At 37.6% G+C, this 21942-nt stretch overlaps 1 protein-coding gene across 4 annotated transcripts in view; it reads right to left on the reverse strand.

Annotated features, from left to right (window-relative positions):
• Positions 1-3539: 3539 nt before the first annotated feature.
• Positions 3540-21942, reverse strand: part of SLC39A8 (solute carrier family 39 member 8) — a 55056-nt gene continuing 36653 nt past the window's right edge. For all 4 annotated transcript variants that reach the window (XM_087736733.1, XM_087736734.1, XM_087736735.1 and 1 more), the window contains exons 2-8: positions 21630-21798; positions 16293-16462; positions 15623-15745; positions 14288-14455; positions 8207-8414; positions 7506-7690; positions 3540-4809 (exon numbers count right to left, since the gene is read on the reverse strand). In XM_087736733.1, coding sequence (XP_087592859.1) covers positions 4663-4809; positions 7506-7690; positions 8207-8414; positions 14288-14455; positions 15623-15745; positions 16293-16462; positions 21630-21798 — 1170 coding nt within the window. In that variant the 3' untranslated portion in view covers positions 3540-4662. The remainder of the gene's footprint in view (positions 4810-7505; positions 7691-8206; positions 8415-14287; positions 14456-15622; positions 15746-16292; positions 16463-21629; positions 21799-21942) is intronic.

A 21942-nucleotide genomic window follows, 5' to 3' on the forward strand; every position in this document is an offset into this window, starting at 1 on the left:
TTAGTCTTCTATCCTGAAGAATTTAACAATCCTTACTTGAAGTTGGTTGTTCTTAGAGTCAGGAACTGCCATCTCTCTAAAGGAAATAAAATTTGGGTCCTATGAATCTTTCACCGTGCTCTCACCCAGAGCAGCAGTTAATAGTTACATTATGGAGAATTACATTATCTCTTAAATTCATCTGCTATCAATAAATTCAAACTACATCTTCCCCGCAGTTCACTTCCTATGCCATTTAATATCTCCTATTTTTACCCCAAACCTTAAATGCTGTAGCACTGAACTTCAAAATGGAAGAAGATGTAGAAATTGTGGAGGGTTTTTAAAATTAGAATAAAGCATTATGATCATAATAGGGACTACAAAAACATGTAAATACATTATCTTCTTCAAAAGTACTGTAATAAGTTAAAAGAAAAAAAAAAAAAGACAATATACCGGATACAAAGGAAATGTAGTAGGGATTAAGCCCTAAAAATACAATGTAACCTTATCTTCAACAGGTGCATTATATCTACTGCTAGCAGACTTAGGGCTTTCTGTCTAGTTCTCATTTTAGCAACCTTTGTCAGCTTGTCACACCTGTACATTTTAAATTGAACTGCAAGATAGGGAGAGGAGTTTCTTCTCAAATCTTAGAGAGATAACTTGTGCATCAAGTATTTTAAGAGCTGATAAGGCAGCTACAGCATTCCTGGAAACTTTGGGATATTATAGTAAAATAAAAGTCAAGAGCTACAATATGCATTTGGTGCATAGGCATACATGAAACGGTTTGCTGGCACCTACCAATCTATACAGAGTAACCGCCTGCAGAAGGATAATCCAAGTTAGTCACTGATTTCCGAAATAAAACATGCATTTCTAGAGACAACTTTTCTTTATCTTCTTTTCCTTTAGTCCAACTTCCATTGAGGAATTCTGAACAATTTTAATCCTTTTGGAAATGGCCTCACAGCATCTGTGCTTTCTTGCACCTATCACATAGGCTGGAAGCTCAAACACCTGAAGCCGTTGCAACATACTCAAGGAATCACCTACAGCTGACTAGCTCCTGTAACTGTAGAGAGGAGAGTGGGACTCTGTGTCTTTTGTTATATGTTGTTGTTCTTACAATCACATTTCTGTCTAAGCAGTTTTCACTTGACTTAAACTGTTTGTGCGATTATTATTTTTTTTTTTAAGTTTCAAGGGATCTGACAGATTTCTGGAATTCTACTGCTTAGCATTATTGTCTAGAGTGAAAGGAAACGCGTGCTCAACTCATGGTCTAAATTTAAGCAACGTTACGTGTTCAGGGAAGTTAAAACTTGGCTCAACACCGTTTGCCTCTGTAAATGGCTTCACTAGAACTGCATGGAGCAGAAAAACAGTCATCTAAGACTGTTTTCTCCCCTGATCTTAGTTGCCTTCAAATTTATACAATGAGATGATAGAGTACAAGACAAAACAACATGCAAATATATAAATCTGTTCACCTATGTAGAGGTAAAAACAGTGGATTCTTAAAAAATTACAGATTGCAATACAGAAATTAGCACACACAATTGATTCTCTATGTGTATTAAATAGGAGATGTTTCCATTGTTATCATTAGCATAACTGAATGTAATTTTTGCATGTTCAAGTCATCTTTAAACTATGTAGATCAGGTTTTGTAGCTCATTTAACTAAGGCAATGCAAAGCGTCAGGCAGGCTGCAAAACTTGATGGAGCAGCAGGGCCAATACTTCAACATACAGAAGACCACAATGAGTTCCAGCCTACTGTTAAAATGGGACTGATAAATTTAATTTAGATGGTTATAGTTGAGACCAAATTTTCAGTTTGATGATTTAAATCCTTATCCAGTAAAGAACTCATCAAAATGTCAAAAGCAATAACCCTAAACTTTAAGTACCAATTTAATTTTTCAATTGATTTTTCCTGAAATTATAGACAGTAATTATGTATCACATTTTTGACAGGTTTCCCCCATAGACCATTTCACTTTTCCACATATCCCTTCTTCAAGGGATCAGAAGAACGGTAGGGTTTATCCTTTGTCCACATTGTTGCTCTTTATATGCTTTTGGCTCCAAAATCAATTGTTCTTCCTTCTTTAGTGTCTATAAAAGACAAGTGTCTATAAAAGGCGGTGTGGTATTGGGTTTTTTCCCCCACCTCTAGTGAAATTTATTAAAGTGTGTCTTGGGTCATGAACCACATCATGAAAAAAAGAGGAAACTTTACAACAGTGATCTATTTACGACAGACTACTATCTACGACAGTATTGCCGACACACAATATCTTCCCAAGTGTATGTTAGATAATGTCTAACATTAGATGTCAGATAATTTGCCCTAAGGAAACAACAAATACAAAAGCATTTAAGAGCCCTCTGAAATTACATTATACACAGAATTTGCCCAACTGTTGAAAAGAAAGATGAAGAGGTGGCAGAATACAAGATGAACAGTTACAGATGACATTAACATGAAAAAGAATATGAAAATCTTTCCCTCAACTAATTTCCAGACTTTCAGGGAGTAACTTACTGCAGTCTTATTTGTCACAAAACAACAATTTTTTGAGTGTTTGCTCATGCTTCTTCCTCCCTGGATGCATCAGCAAAATCTAGGAAATCACTGGCAGTCCTAGAATTGGAATACGTTTATTTTATACGTACTGGACAAACATAACAGCAAAGATTATACAGACAAACCAGCTCATGCAGACATCAAAAAGCTTTCTTACCTACTAAATATTCCACTAGCGGAAAAGGCAATTTGGTTTGTGACTAAAGCACTAGCCTGAAAATCAGACTTTGTTCCATCTCTGGTCTGCTCTGTGATCTAAAAGCAGGTTATTTCAATAACTCGTTTGTCTCAGTTTTTCCTCCTGAGGGAGATAACAAAAATCAAGTCTCCCTTGCAAATGTTTGTATTTAAAGGTGACAAGTACCATGCAGGTGTTATTATTATAATAAACTGATGAACTAAGAATGGTCAAATGATTTTAAAAAGTCAATGAACATTCATAGTTACTATAATACATTCTTGTCATACACAAGAGTAGCATTTACAAACAGCTTATATCCAAGGAATCAACAAAAGAAAGAATTAAAGGAAAGAACATGGAGTGGGTGGACTTTTCTTCACAGAAACTTGGAGGGCATAAAGCAACTAATAAATGCTTTTTCCATACAGTAAGTATCATAGACACTATAACTACATTTTAACATTTATAACATATTTTAAAATAAGTATCATTTATAACTCCTGTGCGCTTTGCCTTAAAGTTTTTATGAACCAGATGCCTAGAGAAGTTATTTTTCCTAATGTAATTACAGATGAGATTCAAATAAAATATTAAAATAAATCCTTTACCTGATAGAAAATGTATTTTAATAGTGAATTAAAAATAAAAAATTTGTCTCTTCCTACTGCCAGGAAATACATGAAGAAACAGTATCTTCTTTGAAGTTGCAAAACTTGCCTAAAAATCAATGAAAAAAAGTAACTTACTAGAGAATAACAACACTTCCTTCAAAGCTTAGTTGTGACTGAAATGGAATATATTTTTTTATTAATTTACTTGCACACATCTTACAACACTAGAGTGGCTGAATTGTTTATTTCAGAAGAACTCATACATATAAGCATGATTTTAGAAGGTTCACATGCAATAGATTGTGACAAAAGTTTGTATATTTTAGTATCACTTACTTTCACCCAACTGCACACAAGAATTTATTCAAATTAGAAAAAAAGCTTATTGGAATGTCGATTTTAGCAATTTTTTTCTAAATTCCATTTTGTAAAACTAACAATAAATCGTTAAAAATTTTAACCCAAAATACTGATTTTTAAAAGGGATATTTGTGGAAATTAAAAATAAAACATTATTATTTTTATAAAATACAAAATTCTTGAACATTTTTAAAATACTCAATGTTTCTAAAATATTATGGAGTTAAGAAATTGCCATAAATTTAACACAGGTTCCCTCTAATTAAAAAAAGTGGTTCTCAAAATAAATCAACAATTCCCTAGTGCACTTATAAAGAGAAAAGATCAAAAGCAGTAACTGGTATCTTTCCTTCCAGTGTTAATTAGTAATTAAAAATCTTAGCTTCATTAGTGCCTACTCTGAAATAGTTTAATTTTTTTTTTTTTTTTGGTGGGGGAAGAGGATGTTGCACAGACAAATCCTGCAACAAAAGTAATGAAAATTAACCAGCTTTGAAACTCCTTGCCTTCATCACAGTTAAAAAAGGATATGAGACTCCATTATTTTCTTTTAAATAAGCATCTTCCTTGAAGACCTCAGCTTTCATTTGCTCTTGAGTTGCATGTAGTTGCATGTATTGCATAATTCTACTGGCCAAGTAACATCCTTTCTCTATGACAGTTCAAATACGTCTGATAATTTTAAGTAGAAACAAAAATATTATAATCGGTTCTTTGGCATAGTACAGAAGTTGACAGCTCCTACTATTTGGATTGACTGCAAGTCCTAAAGAAGCATTTCCTGTATGTGGAGTAAAGGGGAAGAGGACGGGACTTGTCACCATTTCAAAACCAAGTAGATTAGGTGAATGTCTCTTTATGGATTTCAAGTGTCTTCCATTTGTAATTTACTTGATGTCTTCAGTACTGATTCCGTTTGCACTTGCTTTATCACAGCTGAATATTTCCTGCATACAAGGTAATCATCAGTATAGCAGTAAACCCCGTTAATAAACCAGCATTCTGAATAAGGAAGAATGTGAGGTCCGTCTTTCTTCCTGTCACTTTCTCTCGCAGCATATCATTCATCTCTGGGAACTGAAAGAAGGGATATTTTTGGGTAAGTATTGCCATCTCGTGGTAGCGTGCATAACTTAAGGCATTAAGAACTGAACCATATTGCTACTTTGGACTGAATATTGGAACTAACAGAGGCTGAAGGCAGTCACAGGAACAAGTCAACCTAATTACCCTGAAAAACCACTTCACCAAGGATGGTAAAATGCAATAGTGTTTTCTTCCTTTCTACTGTCATTTCACCTGGTGGTCTCTCATGCAAATTCCCTCTTTTTGATTCCAGCAGTCTCCTAGGGTCCAATTGTTGGTCCATATGTTGCTAGGAGCAGCTGCCCTTCAATTGCTATATGTTGTGTTTCTTCCTTCACTAGTACAAACAGAGAAATCCTTGTTCAGGAAATGGAAGATTAGGATTCTCCTGCTTTATCTATAAGCAAATGAAGTGAAGCCGAAAACCCAGACAACCCCTCACAAGTAAGAAACTTGTTACAAACAGGAGATCTGGTGGGCTGCTGAGGTAGTGGTAAGCAAGGAAGAAAGAAGAAGAATGTTGTGAAACTGGTGGTAACACATGCAATATTACATGACAGTGCAATGAAGGGATTCTTCATTCCGTAACACGTATCTTAATGGCAACATAATGGCAAAGGATGACTGATCTGCTGTTAACTGCAGAAACAAAGATATTTCCTCGGAGAGCCAATGGAGGTGATGGCAGATGAGCACTGGCGATAAAGTCCCCCGTATGGGATGATTCAGGGCACGTGTTTGCTGCAGATAAAGTCAACTGCAGTGGGTTTTGACAAACATACTCAAATAATCTTTAAACTCTTCTCCTGTTGTGCTGAGAGTATTGTAGCCCGAATGCAATGAAGACCGTGTATTTCAATGTTATTTTAGAAACCTTCAGGCAGAGTGACTCAGAAGCTGTATCTTTCTTTGATCTCACAAGGCAAAGACAGCCACTGAAGGTAATGCAATTCTTGAAGAACAGAGTAAGGTTAGTGGGAAGTGGCCAAACCTTCCCAGAAATCATTCCAGAGCTCCGTAACCCTCTTGCACAAGAGGCAAAGACAACAAACCAGATCAGCTGCATGCCATACAGCAAGGCTCATTTGTGCACACACCTCAGTGTACACATTCTCACACGCCCACAGCCTCACCACACAGTGATCTTACTGGCAGAGGTCGGGCTATGCCAATACTGGAGGAAAAAAAAGAACAGCAAAAAGAAAAGAAGGAAGGAATGACATTGTAGTTAATCCTACCTGCTTCTGGACAAGCAAACCAGAAGTGTGTGAAAATTGTAACAGAAAGCGGAAAGCCAGATCTCTGTACAGAGCACTTGAATACCCTATTTCAGACTTTTCAGGGGGAAGAAAAATTCAGATAGGTAACAGATACAATCCAAAAACCTATAAGAGAGAGAGATTAGGGGGAAGGGGGGCAAGAGAGAGACAGAAAGAGAGAAACAGAGAGAACAGAACAACAGATACAAAGAAAAGAATGTTACCTACTTTGATGGATTTAATAACAAATTTAAGTTGAGCCACTCTAAATTTATGCCATGAGTTTTACGCATCATAGTTGAATACACTACTATTCATTATATAAGACTGAAACTAAATGAAAAGCATTAGCAATTAAGGTACTGCAAACTTGGAAAATAAACTATTTATATTGTTCATTTAACTCTTTCTTACTTAATAAATCCTATGTTATTACATAAACTATAATAGTATTTAATGAAATAGTCACTATAACTATATGACAGCTCTTAAACACATATAGAACCAAACTGGGCTCTCAAATCTTTTCAAATTCAGGCCTCACTCTTCCAGTTCTACACTCAAATGGATTATCATGTGGCAGATGTAAACACCTTTGCAGATACATCTGTTCTTACAACACTGAATTAAACATAATAAAACTTAAAATTTTTGAAAGATCTCTCTCATTTTCAGATAAAACATCATCATAAGAGTAAATTATGGAATACTGCTGACTGCCTGTGAAGCCAGATTTTATTTCCCAATGTCTAAATCTGATCTGGATCTTAGCACAATTTCTTTGGCTTGTATCTTCTATCACACTTCAAAAAATAAATGATAGACAGACTGTTTTGAATACAGTTCAGCAAATTTTTTAGTCTGAACCAAGAAACTGGGGCTGGCACTGTTTAATTTAAACCAGAATAGAATTTAAGTCAGGCTTTTCACCTAAAAATCCCCCAAATTATCACTGTGGTTATACACCACCTTTCATTCAACTCAAAACTAAATATTTAGTTTCATTTTGTTTACCTTATTTTTTGCTTTTCTTTCAAAATATGGTTTAAATAGACAAATGAACCTTTTAAAAATAGTAAGGCAAAATACTTTGCCACTTTAAAATGCTGAAATGAAGTATTTATACACTTTTTACTCTTTGATGAAACCAGCCCAAATTCATGAAAAGCGTGTCTCTCTCTAAAACTCCTTTTCAGCAATAATCCAATCAGCTGCATTTGTGAAGTGAAAGGCTTTCACGTTTCATGAATAAGCATAACTATTTGTGCACCTCCATTAAGGGTATAATTGATGATTTAACATCTAATAATAAGTAGATGAGACTAGCATGAGAGGGACAAAATACTAAATTCTACTGGAGAGACTTAGTGCAGTCTTTGTTTTCTTGCAGAAAAATAAATAATAACTGAAAATGAAATTGTATCTCACCATATCTGCCAGAGAGATGTACAGGAACATTCCACCGGCTACGGCAAAGATGATGTTAGGAGCAAAGTTGTTGCCTACTAATATACCAAAAGCCATCCCAATGTAACAGGAACACGCAGACAAAAAGTTGAAAAGCAGAGCCTGCCGAGTACTCATTCCTGCATTAAGCAAGATGACAAAATCCCCTAAAAGAAAAGAAAGAAAGAAAAAAAATCTTCAGAAAACGATACTGTGATTATTTTCTGATTTCAAAGAAAGCCTGAAGAAAAGACATGATTTGTACACAAATTATAACCCCCTGCTGTTTTTCTTCATTCAAGTAAATGATGAGGATTTCCCTTTAATATTAAGGTAACTGAAATATTCTAAAGCAAGTAGGTGGCACACAATTGAGCTAAGAGCACAGGAACACAGAACTACCTATAATGATTTAAAAAAAAAATAAATTACTACAACAGTGTATGCAGCATATATGAACAGGGCAGTTAATCTCTCTCCAATATACATTCCCAGCTTCCACCCACCTGCACTTGGGAACTTCCTGTGCTAGATGTGTATTTGGGTGCCTGGGAAGCTTTTGGTGAATATTTTGTCCATCAATTTGTCTAAACTTTCTTTCAATCTATGCTAGCTTTTGGCCAGCACAACCTCCTACAACAGTGATTTCCACAGCAAACAACATGTTGAATGAAGTTCCTTACCCAGCTCATGAGGAAACTCTTCACACAAGATGGCAATGGAGGTACTAAGCCCTTGAAACAGAGACAAAGTGAAAGAAGCACCAATAGCCAAACCATCTATGAAATTATGTACGGCATCACTCAGTGTTACCATCCAAGCAATGGTTCCAATCTTTGACAGTGGACGCCCGTTAAGACACTTGCATAAGCTGCCTTGGGTGGCTTCTTCCTGGAAAAAAACAACACAATAAAGCAATTACATAAAATACCGAATAAAGAAGCCAACAAATCACACTTCTGTCTTTAAATGAATGCCAAGTATAAAATAAAGCACTACTGCATATGGAGACCAAAATGCTTGGTCCAAGAAGCAAAAGGCACAGGTAGCAGCAGCACATGTTTTCCGTTTCAACAAGTGAACATGCAGGGCCCGATCACCCTTCTGACTACACTGCTTTATCCGAACGCCCTTCAGCTGAGACAGAAAGCAGTTTGGACCATAGTGGTCTGAATGTCTCTCTGGAGTCTCTGTCAGGTTAAGGGAGTGCCAAGGCTCCTCACAGCCTCCTCAGCCACCTCTATTAAGCATGTACAGCGAGAAGGATTTGATCACAGTGCCTGACAGCATCTGTATTTCCTACTGAAAACACATCTGGACCAGTTACATCCTGCCAGTATATCATGCTCTCAGAGACACGCTTAGCCACCACAGTAACAGCCACGTACATGTGAATATCGACACACATCCAGATACTCCAGAAACTTTATTTCTAATTTGGAGCAATGACAGTCAAGTCCAGCTATTCAAATTAGTTTCTACAAAGTGCATGTTTAATAAAAACAGCAGTGGGTAATTCTGACTGTGCAAGTTGAAGGCTCAGAGCATGAAAACAACAGGCTAATATAAAACTGCAACGCACATACACACCAGGGATCTCAACAATTCCTCCCAGAAGTGGAAGTAATTTATACATGCAGTGCCATGAAATAATGAAAAACTTGAAGCAGATAAAAGGAACTGCCATTTTAGCTGGGAGCACAAACTAACCTCCCCTAAAAAATTCCTGATGATCCCTTCTGATAAATTTCTGTACACGCATATATTGCAGTTACATAATATTTGCAAGCATTACAGTATTTCCCCCCCTGAAAAAAAGGATTTGCATACAAGGCATTAACTAGTGCTTACTTACTGGAATACATAAGCGGTAATATATACATCTGTGTGCTTGTAGACATACTTATGCACCTCTCCTTCTCCTACAGGAGGATGTAGATGTAGAGGAACACCTCTTCCTCCTTATGAAAAGGTCACAGATTATTCCAACAAATTTTCCTTAGTTATTAAAAAGAACACTGAAAATTGTTTTAGTTTTGCCATATCAAATGCAAACACCACCAGGTAACTGAATTTTGAACTTCATGGAAATATAACGATTAATAAATTCTTACAAAATCTTTAATGCCAGAGCAGTAAGGTCTGTCTCATGATTTGCTCACCAGACTCTTATCTGACATAGTACATCCTTGTATGCAGGAGCTGCCTTGGGACAGGACAAAAGTTCAGGTCAGGGATTTCCGAGTCAGATGTCTATTGCCCTACTTGGAACTCCAAACCCTTGGTTGAGTAGTGCCATGCTGCCATAAAGCACACTTACAGCTCCCACTCAGTGCATAGGAAGTCCTGAAATTACACTTTTGCCATGTGAAAATGAGCAATGGTATCCAAAAATTGGGAGTTTCCCTGCCGACTCAAACACATAGGTTTTGACTTGTACTACATGCTTGCCTTCAGTTTTTGGAGGTTTTCCTCTCAACACTTCATCTAACACACAAGCAATGCCAATCATATTTTTGGGATGATTAATTTGTACCTGTACTAATTCTGTTTGAGATAGGATCACTTATGAGTAATAGACCTCTCTCTTAATCCACAAAGGCAACTTGAACTTCACTTTAAGAAGTATTAGAAAGCAAGCCACATAAAATACATATATTAGCTAACTGGAAGTAAAAAGAAAATGAGTTTGAGAAAATCCAAACACACTTAGCAAAGCTCTTCCACCTATTCATCCAGCTCCTTGAGCTGAAGTTCTGTTCCCTTATGTTTTTTTCTGTTCCCTGGTGACCATCCTTCAAGATAGCTAAGAACTGATGGAGGCATTGTTTTGTACATCGTCCTGCTTTCTGCCAAAAGCACATCTTCTTTCTTGGGCATGTTTCTAGCTTCACTGAGGAAAGGGAGTTTGGAGACAACACACAGATTTTGAATAATTCATTCATTTTTCTACTAAAAAAGAACATTGTTCTTTTGGAAGACACACACACACAAAAACCCCAACAACAGCAGCAAGTATTTTCTGATAAAGCAACAATATTAATCTCAGGAGACTGTATTTTGAAAAGGTATATTAGCAACTTCTATTATAACATGAGAAAGAGAGATGGTGGTGGGTTTTGTTCCGTAAAAACTTCCTATTACCAAAAAATTCTCACACCACACACCAAGCATCTCCAAAAAATAAATGGTTTTATAAAAAGAGTTTATTAGGACGAAAATTCCTAAAAAAGCAATGAAACAGTGACCAAATAATACAAATGTGCAAAAATGTCACTTGTACATACTTATTTATGTTTGTTCCCGTCAAAGCACATTTGTTTTTTTGCGGGAACCATGTGTGTGGCTGCAGTTTTCTGAGGGCTGTGGGGGCATAACTGGCTTAGCCACAGAACAAAGTAAAGGACCCATTTTCTGGTACCAGTTGCACAGCTGGGAATTCCAATGACAGTCCCAAGCATTGCATATGTATGACAAACCTAAAATTCTGAATTGACGGGCTTTTTTGTTGAAACAAATAATTTACAAATATACGTGCTGAACTTTCTATGTGGGTATGAAGAAAACGAGCATTGAGTAAGAATTAGCTGTTAAACTCATCAAGAATGGAACTGACTCTAGAAGTGCACTGAGGTTTGGGTTGGTTTATTTATGTACTTTTTTTTAAGTAATTGCAATTAATTTAGGAGAACAGTATTGATTTACTTCTAAAAATTACTTTCTTGATCCAATCTTTCAAAATGCAGAAACAATTGTAGTTTAAAAACTAGGAATCGGTTTCTGAGAGGCTTCTGTAATATATATACAGCTATCTGCCGTTTACTGTGTAGCTTTGAAGTATCATAATTCTTGCCTGTAATCTATTTTAGATAATGTCTTGACTTCTTCTGTAAATTATAAAAAGTACAATGACATCGCTTGAATGGGTTTACATTCTGAACTTTACTAGACTGTGTGTCTGATAGAAGTAGATGAACGACTAATACATACTCTTAATGTTTAAGATAAGGCAGACTACTGACAAGTTTACCCTACAAATATATAGGATTCCAAGGCAAGAAGGAACAATGCCTGTCCCTGCTGGACTGTTCCCACTTTGTCATGGCAGTTTAGCAGACGTCACAGAAGAGATGCCAGCTAAGGAGCTCTGTAATAACCAGCTGGATTACTGGGTCTGACTTTTATTAATTATTAGTGCAGTTCTGTATTATTTGTATCTGCACAGTTTATGGGAAACCAAAGACATTCTTGGTGTTTTTGCTCTTCTGAACACAATTTTTTCTTTAAAAGTAATAGCCTCTCCTTTGTTCCCAAACTTAAGAAATTATACAGAGACTCTCTTATGCTACGATATCTCATCAGATTACTATTGCTATTTCTAATGCATCTCTGACTCCCTCAGACATGAACCAGACATGTCCTTTTGTGTCCTCTGAAAGTGCCCACAGGACCAAGAAGGAATCCTGACACTGCCTCCAGGGCATAAATAAAGGCCACAGTAAAGTTCTGTTATACAACTCCAATGTTGTGCACTCAAGGATACAGACATTTCAGCAATTTGTCTCTGAAACAACTTTTCTTCAAAAGTTACTGTTGTCAAGTCATATAATTTTAATGCATAGTAGATACAAATTTTGGGTAAGCACAAAAAGGGTTTCCAAGGTTGCAATTACTGCTGCAAGTGAAATCTGTAAGTACATGACTAATTAAACATTTAGATTTACTCCGGCAGTCAGTCTGTTCTGGCATTAAGAGAGAGAATACGGCTGGATTCCCGTGGCTGAAAACAGCTACCACACTTTGGCACAATTGGACTTCAAACTCCCTCCTTAAAGCCTACATGATGATTTCTGGCTACGCTGTGTTTGCCCTCTCTAATAAGCTTTAGATTACAAGGACACATTAAAATTCTGTTAGGTATGTGTTGGCTTATGCCAAATGGTTCCTTCATAAATACCAAATGCCTGTAAAGTTGAATGCATACCTACCCTGGTGGCACTACCCTAGCTGCCCCAAAACGCCTCAGACACATCGGCCCTCCCCTGCCCCCTAATGACTCTGAAAGCTACCTGGCCCCTTTGAACCTGCCTGGAGGAGGAAAAGAGTAATGATGGCTTTTTTATTGCTACCTCCAATATCGGCAGCGGGCTATCTGCCACTGGGATTTCCTTGCAGCCAGCCTTGGCTCCAGAGTGAATTTTATGCTGTTACTTTCAGGAGGTTTTAACACAACATATTCTCTTCCTGGCTTTGGAGAAATGGAGAGGAAGAAAGAATGGAAAGCATGAATTTTTTTTATTTCTTTTTTAAGAACAGTAAGTAGAGGACAAGAACCTTTGTGAAATTTTAAGTTCTTAAAGTCAAGACTGCATGTAAAAGCAGACGTATGCGTATTCCACAAAGGACCTTGGGGTGACCTACAATACTTTATGATCACAAGCACTGCAGCTAAACTAGTTGCTAGAAATAAATGCTATATAGTTACGTTTTATTATTATAACATATGGTATGATTTTGTTATGTGTATGTTATGCGCAAGCAGATGGCTAGCCAAAATGTAATAATGGAACAGGTCCAGATAAAACTTCTGGTAAACAGGGCAGAAAAACAACACCCATACCACTGGAGATGACTGCCTCCACAGAGGGTGAAGGGTTCTTTTGTTTGTTTTATAAATCTACAAAATACAGTTTAGGGACACACATAATACTAATTCCCTCTTGGTGCCCATGCAATTTTAATCATTACGCATGTTTCTCCTAGTTTTTAAAATGCCCAGTACCCACCACACGTCATGACATTTCTACAGTAAGGACAAGTACAATTTTGGTACTTTAAACTGTGTGCATCAAATGTCCTGTGAGCTTGCAGGGTCAATGCAGAACTCTCAGATTCTCTCCCGGCTGTTAGGGCCTGCCTCTGGCTTCCTCACCTGCTCCTCACTGCTCCCCACAAACAACTTACTGGCTAAAGAACATGGCTGGTAGAACAGAAATCTCTACTATGAAAATATCTGCCTTACCCATCAGAGAATTGTTTCTAGGTGTTTTTATTTTTTTAAAGTAAGGGACAGTACTGTTCCTCCCTGTACAGGGAAAAAGAGTAAAGAAGCACACCAACTTTCTCTTCCTGCTTCCATTTTCTTCTCAGACAGAAGGAAGTCGTATTTGTAGTATGAAAACAAACACAGAGAAATATAGAGAATAAATATGAAAGAGAATAGTACTTAAACCAGGAGGAATGGCTTCTGTCTCAATATATTACCTCCATAATTCCTACAGTATCCAAATATACTGGACTAGCACAACCAGTGCTCACAAGATACTGCACAAAAGTTACTCTATTAGTTTTCCTCATTAATCATTGATTCAGAGGAATCGGGTTCTCACGGCTTTACGTAGTCAGGAACACAATATGGATCAAGCAACACTAAAACACACTATCACTCTTTAAGCAAGACAATAACAACAACAACAACAAAATCAAAATTAACTGAATTATCTTATTAAATATATATCTCTGTCCTACCATCCCGACACTGGTATCAATTAGCTCTTTTTGTTGGCTACAAATTGAATGCATCATTCAGCTCTTGTAAGCTTGCCCCAAACCCCCACATTTTCTTCGTAGGGCTCAAGCAAGTTATAAGCTATCAGTTTACAAAAACCTGACAAAAGTAATAAAAATTTGTATTAACTCTCCCCTCAGATATGCTTACATAATTGGCAGGGATAAAATAAATAAAATAGACACAATTTTCATACCTGTGCTGAGACCACACTGATGCTGTCAAAACCAAGATTTCCATTGCTCTCTATGACGGCTGAATTTGCATAACAAGTCCCCCCATTGCTGGATGGTAGTGGTTTGGGGGGGTAAGTCTTATCCTGAGAACGATTCTGTTCGCCATTTTCAGAGTCATTATGGCCAGTCTAGGTGACAAATAAATAAGAAGGTAGCTAATTAAAACAAAAGCAAAATAACAAACGTAAGAAAATAGAGACCAAAAAAGAAAAGGTGGGAGCATCATATTCCTGATGCCTTGCTTTCAACATCAAGTAAATGTTAAAATGGGCAGCAGTAAATATTTAAATGCTTAAATGAACTCCAAACGTATCTAAGTTCCTAATTTATCTCTTACTTTTAGCTAATCAGAATACATGTGAGGATTTTTCATTTTTATAATTTTATATAGAACCTCCCAAGCTGAACACCTGACCATAAGTGATCAACATTTGCTAGTTATTCATGGCTGTTTGTCAAATAGAGCTTATTAGCCTTTGTCAACTGTTCCCAAAAATAAAGGGCAACAAATTCATTTTTGGGTTTGTTTTTTTTTTGGTGCAGTTATTACAAACGAAGGACAGTTGATCTTCATAATCTTCAATATCAGCAACAGTTTGGGAGGGGGGACCTTAAGTGAGGTAAGAGTAGGAAGACAGGACAGTTTCCTTCGCAAGACATGAACAGAGAAGACCAAAAATTTTCAGAGGCCCTTGTCTGAGACAAATTCAGCCTCACTCATGTGAGTACAGAGAAAACAAGTACTCTGACGTATGGATAGAAAGGTGAGCCCTGTGCAATATGGATAACTGCAGTGTCGCTAAAGCAGGTCTGCGTACCAGAGCATGGGGAAACACAGAGCTGAAGTTACTGAAGGTGAGATTCAGGCACTGTCAGCACAGTTAAGACTTTACAGATGACTAAGAAGGTATATGTGTCACACTGATTTCTCCTGCTCAAAGGGGAGCACCAGGGACAGATTCCATTCTCTCCAGCTCTTACATATTTCCACTTTTTTCTGATGTGTTTAGCTAGCATGGCAATGGCTTGGCTCTTGAAAGCAACTATGGCCTATGCCAGTGACAGCGGACCTCACTCACATCTGGATTCTATTCCCAGCTCTGCTTATAACTCCCTCAAAAAAATGAAATTGCTTCCCCTATCCATATGGATTTTAAACAGATATATCAGAACACGTGGTAAGGCTGAATTCCTTAGCCAAAATGGAAAAAAACCCACATATTATTAAACTATCAAGTATCTCATAAAATAGAACAGATATTTTAAGGCAAGGCTTGTTCAGTCAGTTTCATTACCTCGTTATAGATCTTCAAAATCACTTTAAGAATCCTTTCCACAAAGAAGAGAATATAGAATCCACCGAACACAGCAACTGCTTTCTCAACATAGTTATCTACTTTGGGGTCAAACCCAAATGCCTAACAGTGAAGAAAAAAGCAATGCAAATTAGTCTGTAATCTTAGCACATTTCCAGAAAAACAAACAAACAAACGCCCCTCACATACAGATACTCCTCTAAAATACAGACTGTCTCTCTACCGACCATGAGTTTCCATGAGGATGAAATTATGAAAGATCCTAATCTTTTTAGATATTTTTAAAGTTGGATTAAATGTTAACAGTGTTTTAACTCAGTAGAACTTCACATGCAGACTGTAGTAGTAAAGTGCAAGACGAGGAGGGTCTAACCTGTAGCCCATTAAAGTTCACTAGAATTTTATCCAATTAATTTCTCTTTCTGTCTAGAGGCAGAATAGCCCTTGGTCTTTCCCGTGGCACAACTAGACATAGATCTTGATGGGTCTGCCCACCCAGCCAGAAAGAGATGGTAGCTAATGGCACTGAAGCCCACCCACAACTCTAGAGATTGCAACCCACATGCAGAACCCCACTTCAAGCATGCTTCTAAAATTAATACACTTTAGAAACTAGCATGCAAATGAAATAATGATTCCCCCTGCTTACCTCTGGAATGAGCTGGAAAATTGCATTAGAAAAGAGAGTACCAATGGCCAAGCCCACAAAGTAGGTTAAAACCTTGGGGAAATATGACTTCTTTAAGAGGGGAGTTAAAATCAATCCCAGAAGTGATGCCAAGTTAATGATAGTCACAGCCAGGAACCCAAATCCCCAAACTGTGGATAAACAAGCAGAAATATAAAATATTTTAGTATAACACCCACTTCAGGCTGTTTGTGATTTTTCTAACAGCTAAATTGGCGTGGAATCGGTAAAAAGAACGGTTCCCTGGTTGAAATTATACTTCAGAAATATTAAAATCTTAAAATGCATAGATACTTAAGATGCATACCTGCAGAAAGGAAATCTCTGGAAACATCGTCTGGGACTACCATATTAAAAATGGAAACTGTGCAAGTATAAGATCTGGGATAGCCTATCTGCTGCTAGTATAAATCAGGTCTCTCTACAGTCAGTGAAGAGTAACAATTAAGGCTTAGGCCAACAGTCAAAGTAGCTATAGCATAGACAAAAGACAAAACTTCTTACTAGTTCCAGAGTTAGATCCAATTGTCATTTACTCCTAAAGAACTCCAAGACAGAAAGTCTGCTGTTTTGGCTGTACCAGATCCAAAAATCTTTCCTGATAAAGGATGACTCCTTCAAATCATCCTGAGGTGGTAACTTTCTGTTCCTAACCTTCCTCCTCCTCCTCTAATTCAAAGTAGTTCCGCTGGCTGAAAACACTGCCCATCACTGCTTATCAAACAGGTGAGGTGGCAGATAGCTGATAGTAGAGACAATTATAATAGAGAAACGAAAGCATATAAAAAAAGAGGTTCTAGGTTCAAAAAGATGGACATGTGATTTAGGTACGTAATGGGGAAAACCCTTCCTAAAAAGTGGCAAATGCACCAGGGTTCACCATAACTCAGCTTCCTTCACCATAAGCACAGTCTCAGATTTTTAGAGTTCAGACACCAGGACTTGTACAAAGCCATACCATAATTATTCTGGAGTCTGAATTATAGGTTGGGGGTGGGGGTGTGTGGCTGCTGTTTTTTGATCATAAGCATCACAAAGCTGTGCCTCTATGCACGACTACTGTTTTTCCCAGTGACATCTCAAGTCCCTGTCGGTACAGAGAAAAGCTTTAAAGGTTGCACTGAAGAGGGCTACAACACTGCCTCAAGTGATGCCACAGAACCACAAAGTTATCCATATAGACAGTGGGTTTGTCTATAAAAATTAACCACAAATAATAATCAAAGCCAACGCAATGTTGGCTATCTGAGAACGGTTCGGTATAATCCAGAAATCATCACTATATCCAGAAATTCATATCCAGAAATGCATCACTATAAGCTTTGCAGTATGTATGCAGAGAAGTTACCATAAATTCGTTTCTGCATAGCAGAAACTAAGAGAGCAGATTATGATCTGCAGCCTAACTTTCCTGCAACACAATCAGCAAAAAAACTAAGCTAGATTCCCCACCTGCAACTGGGATGGCGCTACTTTGTTTGCACAGTGTCACAATTTTTATATGTAATGAATTTTATATTATGTCAAGAACAGAAAGCATTAGAAACATTTAAAGCATTTGCAGAAGGTAAATCAATGCCAATTAGAACATTCATTTGCCATTTTTGAGAGAGACAGAGAGAGGGAAAAACACACAACTAGATATGGGTAGATTCACTAAGCTATACAGGAGATTAATTTTCGTTAAAATAAATGACAATTAAGCTTGTAAATGTCTTTTTGAAATCAAATCTATAATAAACAAATGGGCTTCCAATGCCATCATGAGTCACAATCCACTGTTTACAGTTTGGGATTACTATAGAAGCATCAGTCTCTTTTAGTTTAGTATACGGACACTCCTACACATTAAAATGTATGTTTTGCACAGAATAAACGGAGTTAACAAATTAAAAACCCCGTTTATCAGATATGAAGCATTTAGTGTACTTGCCCAAATTACTTCATCAGACACAGGAAATTAGAGCAAGTTTCAAAAATTACAATTAAAAAAGCCAGTACTGATCACTTTTTACAACAAAAGACAAAGAGGATAAATTTAAAAATTGTGTGTGCAGATCAGTGGATGACAAAAATGATAGGAGAATGGAGCTTAAAACCAAGCACAGAAAAAGAGGTTATTGCCAAATTGTGAGAGAAGTTCTCACGACACTATATGCTTCGCTAACAAATGGTCTAACTTTCATGCCGGTACTCTTTGTTCAGAACAGCAAAACAGGGACACTTAACTTGAAGTACATGTTATAAATGATAGAACTGTCACCATTTTGTATGCTTAATGCAACGGAAGATGTCTCATAATGTACTAAAGGACCTGTGCTCACAAGCAGGGACATATTCAGTAGGGTATGTAGTATCCCCTTTTGTCACAAAAAAAAATGTAAAAGGAAAAGCCTTTCTTCTTCCTGATTTACCAGAGATTAGGGGTGCCAGAAGACAGATGTGGTTTTACTTTTAAAATTCTGTCCTAGATCTGGATTGCTCAAAGAACTTGGGATTTTATATATGTTTTGTTTCTGATTTACTCACCCAAAGTAGAAGAATAAGGAAGAATTAAAATAAGCAATTAAATAACCTCAGACAATGAAAGAATAAATTATTATCCATCCTAGGCATTCCACAGATCCTGCAATGAGCTTCAGTAGTATGGGGACTAGTTTAAACTAATGAAATTGTTACAGGAATACAATAAATCTCAGATCTTTCTTACACATTCTCCAGGAAGGTGCTCCTGGGCCTTGTGGCAAGCTTTTCTTTGAGTTCAGAAAGACCTGAAGTGTAATTGGAAAGGGCGGGGGGGGGAGATTACCCCATAATTACACAATTACAGGAACTGGTACTTCAAGAAAAATACCACAAACTGGACAAACAAAAAAGTGACAAATTTCCAAGACAACCTGTGCTGCCAAAGTTGGTGCATTATGAACTGTATTTCACAATATCATGTATGCACTGCCGTCTTAAAATTGGTTTTATTCACTAGGGCTCCACCCACACTAAGCTTTTCAGGAGTCCATGCATCTCAGAAAGCTGGCTAGTCTGACTTCACGTGTCAGAGCAGAGCATTCTGCTTAGGACGCACACTCTCTTCCCCTGAGACTGGTGGCGTGGTCAGCTTTTGCCAACTACCGTTATTCTTTCTGTCTCTAGAACTGTGGCCCCAACAAAGAGGCAGCCAAGACACCCAAAGCCGCAAGAAACCCAAAAAATAAAACGGTAGGAGTGCAAGTAAGATGCTCTCCTTAGAACACCATTGCTCAGCATTGTTCCTTCTAAGAAGTGGGGATGACTGCTCTGGGCCTTCCCGAGGCAGGCTCAAGCTCTTCCTTAGTCCTGTCCTGGGACGAAGAGGAAATAAGGGTATGAATATCTTGCTGAAGAAGCCAAGCAGAGAGCATAGAACCTGTTCGCCTTGTACAGAAGAAATGGCACTGGGCATTTCCATCTATTTCATGCAGCTCCATACACCTCCCTATTACCTTTCAGAGAAGCAAGAAAGGGAAAGACACGACTGTGACCCTAAGGTCAGCTAGGTTAGATATGAGATATACAAACCCCAAGGAAAAAGGACATGCTATATGCTGCCTTTTAACTTTTACTCTGCTTCAGCAGTGCTTTTTTTTTTTATTGCAAGTAGCTGTCCTGTAAAGCTTATTGTGCTAATTTCTTCTGTATGTCTTGTCTGTTTGTATTTTGGAAGACAGAATATTGTTAAGTGTGTGGTACTCCCTAGGCAGAAAATTCACATAAGCACAACTGGAAACATGCATAGAGGATTTTGCTTCCTGGGCAGTAACTGAAATCAGCTGGTCTCAATGCTGCCACAATACAGATTCATTTTGTGATGGGGTGGGGGTGTGCATAAATCAACACCTGCATTTGGCACTGGGCCTTTCTGTGAATCTCCCTTCAAAACGGGTACCACTATGTGTCACAGCCTCCTATGCTTGTCGTAAAATACCCTAACCACGGGCCTTGCAGATTTCCTGCGCTGTAGCCAAGGGAGGGGCAGGAAGAAGGCCGCCTTGCTTATCAGGCTACTGGACATTGCTTCTGAGCTGGCAGGATAAAAGAAAAACAAGAGGGATGGTCTAAATAGCTTAGGAGGTTAACTATGGGTCAGGCTTTCCCCCTACAAGCTACTTAAACAGCCCCAAACAAAAAAAGAGAAAGACAGATCCTACCCTCCAGTGCAGATATTATGGACTTCTTGACAATATGTGCCCTGATATGGTATCAGCAATCTAGAACAACCATGGTAAATTGATGCCATGGTTTCAGTGATTGATCAAATATAATTCTAATTATTCACTGACACAGCTAAGTTTTAGGAATGATCTATAATTCTTAATAAATATCATCACTTATATTAGTCAGAATGTATTAATACTAATATTTCAAATGTTACGAAAAACACTGCTGTATCTCTGCTCATAAATACTGCCATTAGGCACCTGCTCATCCAACATCCTAACTTTTCACTTTAATTCAGCTGACTCCCTTGGAACAATAAATTTGTTTGGAATACTGAGTCAAATAAACAGGCCATTACATATTTGATCCTTATCAGTGCAACAAGTGACTTCATTGACCAGCTGAATCTTCCTTGTCCTACTTTTTACTGCACAGTACAGTTCTGTGCACAATAAATACAGAAATAAAAGTGAGAAAAATAGGAGGAAGGAAGATTAAGGCTACTCAGCCATGTGATGATGTTCCATGTGGAGGGGGCAGCACAGAAGATGACATGAAAGCAGGAGTCGGAGTTCGGAAAGAATGTGAGTATTTTTCCTCAGTAAAACAGTCACTGGCTCCCCTGATGTCATCACTCCCACCTGCAATTAATTCCACTCAAATGCAGTCCCCTAATAATTTTACCTCGATACATGCACATCCCACTAAGTCTGATTTCCCACTGCAAATCACTTGCACAAACTTCCCTTCTGTACTCCCATCTTCTCTCCTATTAACCAGCTATTAGCGAGTCCTTATGCTTCAGGGCACCAACCATTATCCAAATAAAACAGGTCAGAAAGACTCTTCCTTTCATGGGTAAATTATTCCATAACTACTTACTCGGTTCTTTCACCTTTCTCTAAAACATTTTGAATAGACCACTGTTAAGAGATAGGATATTTGTTTAGATAGTCCACTGACCTGAAACAGCACTTTATGTTCCCATTTTACAACTATATCCTCCTAAACAAGGCAATCCTCTTACGTATAGATAAAAGCTTACTATTCTGCTAAGAAAACCCCACTCCAGTCACAGTATTAATGCAATTAATATTAACTAACCTTGTAAAGGATGTGGTTTAGACGTATCCACGAAGTTTTCCTGATGATCACACGGGTGAAAAATTAACTGTTGCAAAACAGCAGGACATATCGTAGAAAAGTTTGAATTTGATACGTGACTGTTGTTCGGTATCCCATGTAAAGAAAAAATTTCCTCACCAGTCAAGCACTGGAACAAAAAGGGATTTCGCCAACTTAATACATGAATGCAAAACCAAAAAATAAGTCATACACTGAGAAACCCAAGAATTACAACATGAAAATACTGTAATGCATTTTCAAGGAAGTGTACACAGCATTTGTACGCTGTGCA

Source organism: Nipponia nippon, unplaced genomic scaffold (genome assembly GCF_047370975.1).
Source record: "Nipponia nippon isolate SJK-2023a ecotype South Korea unplaced genomic scaffold, ASM4737097v1 scaffold_6, whole genome shotgun sequence".
NCBI classification, from domain to species: Eukaryota; Metazoa; Chordata; class Aves; order Pelecaniformes; family Threskiornithidae; genus Nipponia; species Nipponia nippon.